Source organism: Poecilia latipinna, unplaced genomic scaffold, assembly GCF_001443285.1.
Source record: "Poecilia latipinna isolate Pla-1442-1.1 unplaced genomic scaffold, P_latipinna-1.0 Scaffold198, whole genome shotgun sequence".
Classification (NCBI taxonomy): Eukaryota; Metazoa; Chordata; class Actinopteri; order Cyprinodontiformes; family Poeciliidae; genus Poecilia; species Poecilia latipinna.
The window spans coordinates 146,501-151,034 of record NW_015112814.1 but is presented as its reverse complement, the minus strand read 5'-3'; the positions used below and the strand labels follow the sequence as shown (position 1 = coordinate 151,034).

At 39.1% G+C, this 4,534-nt stretch overlaps 1 protein-coding gene across 2 annotated transcripts; it reads left to right on the top strand.

Moving 5' to 3' along the window:
- The first annotated feature begins 757 nt into the window (after nt 1-757).
- Nucleotides 758-4,180, top strand: mrpl12 (mitochondrial ribosomal protein L12). Of its 2 annotated transcripts, none has more exons than XM_015031045.1 (6): nt 758-851; nt 939-1,034; nt 2,489-2,702; nt 2,814-2,888; nt 3,026-3,163; nt 3,952-4,180. In XM_015031045.1, the coding sequence occupies exons 1-6, from the start codon at nt 841-843 to the stop codon at nt 4,066-4,068; spliced, it is 651 nt and encodes a 216-aa protein (XP_014886531.1). In that variant the 5' UTR covers nt 758-840; the 3' UTR covers nt 4,069-4,180. The 2 variants fall into 2 exon arrangements, with proteins under 2 accessions (XP_014886531.1, XP_014886532.1); XM_015031046.1 differs by having other exon boundaries at nt 761-851; nt 2,504-2,702.
- Nucleotides 4,181-4,534: the final 354 nt, after the last annotated feature.

Sequence of the window (4,534 nt, the reverse complement as noted above, 5' to 3'; positions counted from 1 at the left end):
ATAATATAAATACTGCAAAGGTGTGTTTGAGTAATGTGATACAACTAACTGAACAACCCTTACTGAACCTACAGAGACACATAAAGACAATTACAAAGTCAGCCTTCTATCACCTGAATAATATTTCCAGGATTTAAGGACCAATGTCCCTGCAAGATCTAAAAATATTCACTTATGTGTTTGTCTTTAGTGAAATTGATTACTGCAACAGTGTCCACAAGTCTGCCTAAGAAGTCAGACAACTCCAGCTAAACCAGAATGCTGCAACTAGCTTTCCCACTAAAACTAGCTATCATGCCAACAATAAAGTACTTACACCGACTCTCTGTAGCTCAGAGAACAGATTTTAAAAATACTTCTGTTAGTTTATGAGCCACTCAGGTCATCTCTGCATCCACAGAACCAGATCCAAGCGTGGAGAAGCAGTACTCAGTTTTTATGCTCCTCTAATCTGGAACAAACTTCCAAAATACAGCAAAAATGTAGGGACGCTGAACTCCTTTAAAGGTTAAACCCTATTTGTTAAGAGTTGTCTTTCACTAATAATAACTGGGGCATACATTAATTCTAGTCTGGAATGCAAATTCTTATAACTTCTCTTTATTTTGACAACCTGACAATGTTTCTTTTTTGTCTTTTTCATTGGACTGAAATGAATTGTACAGAGCATTTGCTACAGGTCCCTTGCACCAGTTTGCACTTATGAATTCTCAATATTGTCTTTCTGACATCTCTTCTAAATACCAGTCCAGGTCATTTTGTTTGGAGAACCATAATTACTTTAGCGCGCATTGTCCCTTATCAGCTCCCGTAGGTTTGCTAACAGTTCGAGTTCATCTAATGCATTGTGGGTAGGTCAGGCACAGGGAGGACGCCATGTGCTGTTGAGGCTCTGGAATTGGACCTGTCTGTGCTCATCTCGATTTGTTCTGTTTCAGTGGGACTTTGGGCTCCACAGCTCCGGTTAACGCCAGCATGTACTGCACCAGACGCTGCCTCCGGACCGCGTTGCGGGCCGCCGCGAACGTTCACCGGTACGTAACCCCGGAACAGTCGCTCATCTCTGCGTCTTCTTGGGGGTTTCTTCAAGGGCAGACAGCCAGTCTCTGATGCCGCTGTTATTGCATATTATCTCGTGTTTATCTCTGCTAACGTCGTGGAAATACTGCATGCTGTATTAGGCTGCAGTTTAAACCCAGTTTCATGCTACGCGACGGTGTTTCAGGTGAGTTAGCCGGTGGCAGGTGAGTTAGCCGGTGGTTAATGTCTTCTCTCTGGTTGCAACTGCAGCATCATGTTACTATTTGACTGATGTTGTAAAACGCAGCCAGACTTTAAGATCCACCCTTTCAGGTGGGCCGTTTTCTGTCTTCATTAGGTTGCTTTTACTGACAGTTACAGTGACATTCTTTGGAGTTTGTTTATTGCTAATTTGGTTGCCAGATATTTCAGATTTAAAAGTAAAAAAAAACACGCAGAGTCACCTGGAGAGCGCAGATCTGGCAACAATGTACGGTAGCTTTCTACTGTTTTTAAAATGGCATCGAGTTGTTAGTATGAAGCTACAGATACTTGTAGTTCTGTTTTTACCATGTATTGGGTAATATTTAAAAGTATCCAGGAATGTGTAAGACAATTACCTTTTGTCCTTTATAAAATATGGTAATTTAAAAAGTAAGTGTTACTTAAACTAAGGTGTCAAAAGTAGGTTTGATAAGATGCTTAAGTAATATTTAATATATATATTCAAAATTATTGTTAAAATGAAATGTAAGAAAAATAGTATATCAAGAATAATGTCAAATTAATAATATATATCCAGTAATGTGTGATAAAATTAATGAATGTCAAAAATTAAAAACTAAAAAAGCAATGAAAGTAGTTTGACTAAAGTAAAATGTTATGTTTAAATCAAAAGATAACCAAAAATTGAGACTTATGCAGAGATTTTGGTATTTTTTGTTTTTAGATTTGGACCACTCATTACAAATTGTAATCACACTTTTATGTTGGCTTTAAAACATTGTGGACTTAACTTGTTGACTTGGTTGCACATGTTTAACATTTGAGTGGAATGAGAAAATTGTTAAAACTGAAAAAAGAAGCCTTCAAATCAGATTTGAAATGTGCAGAAAGCCAGAGGTTGTCTTTGTTGTTTTTAGTATCAGCTGAAAGACGACTTGCTGCCTTCTGATCAATCTGAAAATTTGTGATTCTCAAACAGTTCAGCTTCTATTAACAATAATACTGAAAGAAACGTGTAACTCAAATGATACGTTGAATACAGAAGAAACATACTAATATATTTTTATCTATTTGATTATTTTTTTTTTTTTATTTCTTGCAACATTTCAGCATCTTTAGAATCTCATTTCCAACTCGTCCAATGAGTGAGAATCGCTTTCAGAGCAGATATTCCCAAAGCTAAACTCCCGCAGAATCCCTGTTGTTTTTCGTCAACGTGTCTCCAGATAATGACCAGATACAGTCATGTGTTTTTCAGGCACCACCTTCAGCAGCAGGCACCGGCTCTGTGTTCTGTCCGGCTTCTGAAAACCAGTTCGACCGCCTTTTCAGAAGCCTTAGCCACGCCCGCTCTAGACGGAGCGCCCAAAGAGTACTCTCCAAAAATCCAACAGCTGGTCAGCGACATCGCCAGCCTCACCTTGCTAGAGGTGTCAGACCTCAACGAGCTCCTCAAGGTTTGTGGAAAAGGTCCCTTTTTTTTTTTTTTAATGCTGAACCTGAATAACCGGAGTCTTTGGTCCAACTCATGTTTTTGGGGGATAATCTTTTCTAATTCTCACTTTCAGAAAACTCTGAATATTCAAGATGTTGGAATGATGCCGATGGGGGCAATGGGTGCATCTGCTGTCCCTGCAGCTCAGGTACAAACTCTGACTCTGGTCGCCATAAAAAAAATAAATAAAAAAAAAACGACACGATCCGGTGACTTAAAATCTTAACATCTCGGTTGTAGTTTTTGGCTGACATTGCTTGTTCGTTTTCCTTCTTGTGAAACCAGGCCGCAGAAGAGGAGGAGGCGCCGGTAAAGATGGAAAAGACTCAATTCACAGTAAAACTGACAGAGTTGAAAGCAGCTGAAAAAGTAAAGCTTATAAAGGAAGTGAAGAACTGCATACAAGGCTTGAATCTGGTGCAGGTAAGAGTAAATTAATGTCTGCTTGCTCTGTTACTCGCTCTTAAAAAAAGTAAAGTTTATTTTATTGTTTGAAGGTTTTCACTGGTATATTTCTGTGTAAAAGAGTTTTTGGTGTTTGGTCAGCTGTAAAAAATAGAACAAACTTCTTGTAGATGATCACAAGGCAGAACAACTTGTAGTTGCATTTTGCAGGTTTGCATGAACAAAATGTGGCTTAGAATTAGGATCTTTTGTTTGATGAGATGTGTGACAATATTGGTTGTTGAGCAGTAAAACTATTGCCAGATTTCTTTTTAGGCGATGTTGGGACTGCTACAAATATTTATTTTGTAGGAAAAGGAATGCATACGTAACATGTTGGTTGTATTATTTAATCTGTCAGTGGCAAACATCAGACATGAACAGTACATGTGTAAATTAATCCTTATTATGCAAGTGAGTTGCAGACTCCTGGTTGTTTTCCGATCTAAAGCAGCCGTGTAATCACTCCGACTGAACCAAGAGTGGTTTAATGCTAAAGACAATAAAAGTCGCAGAAAAATGAAGTTGGTTTCAGTGCTGATGTTTGTCTAATATCTACATAAACATGTTCACCTCTCGGTTTAATTACAACTACAGATTTTTGATGTACTATCTTAATCTGACGCTCTTTAGTTCTTATAATTTGCAGCTTCTTTATATTCTAAATCTTGAGAACTGCATGAAGAGCTACGAAACATGCAATATTTTTACTCTTACCAGATCAGTGTTGCAGATTGCCTCAGTCCAATCCTCTGTCTCTCTCTCAGGCTAAGAAGCTGGTGGAGTCCCTTCCCCAGGAAATCCGGGCGAATGTGTCCAAAGACGAAGCAGAAAAACTCAAAGCGGCTCTGGAAGCAGCAGGTGGCACTGTGGTGCTGGAGTAAAGCCGTGGAACCACTCGCCCCGTTTACTCTGGAGTTCTGTTGTTCGTGCACTTCATCCTTCATGTATATATGTTTTCTTTTGTTTTTTTTGTTGTTTTTTTTAACTCAAAAAGAAAAAAGAAAAAAAAAAGAGGATCTCAAGAGAAATGGAAAGAAAACACATTTTCCAACGCTCTCATCCTTTAGCATTGTCAGGTGGGGTGGTACAACTTTGGAGTGAACTTTCCAGAGAATTCATCCTCCGCAAATGACTGCTGCGCTCCCTGCTTATGCGCTCACATGTTGCGTAGCTTGGAAGCTTCAGAAATGCTGTCCTGGATGCCAAAAGGAATCGGTGCATTACTCTGTGTTGATGTTCAACTGTTCACAGATGAAGGTTTGAGCTGCAGGAGAATGGATACAAACGTGGAGGAACACCAAATGTAACTAGCGCAGTGGATGTCAACGCCGAGTCCATTAAAAAGTT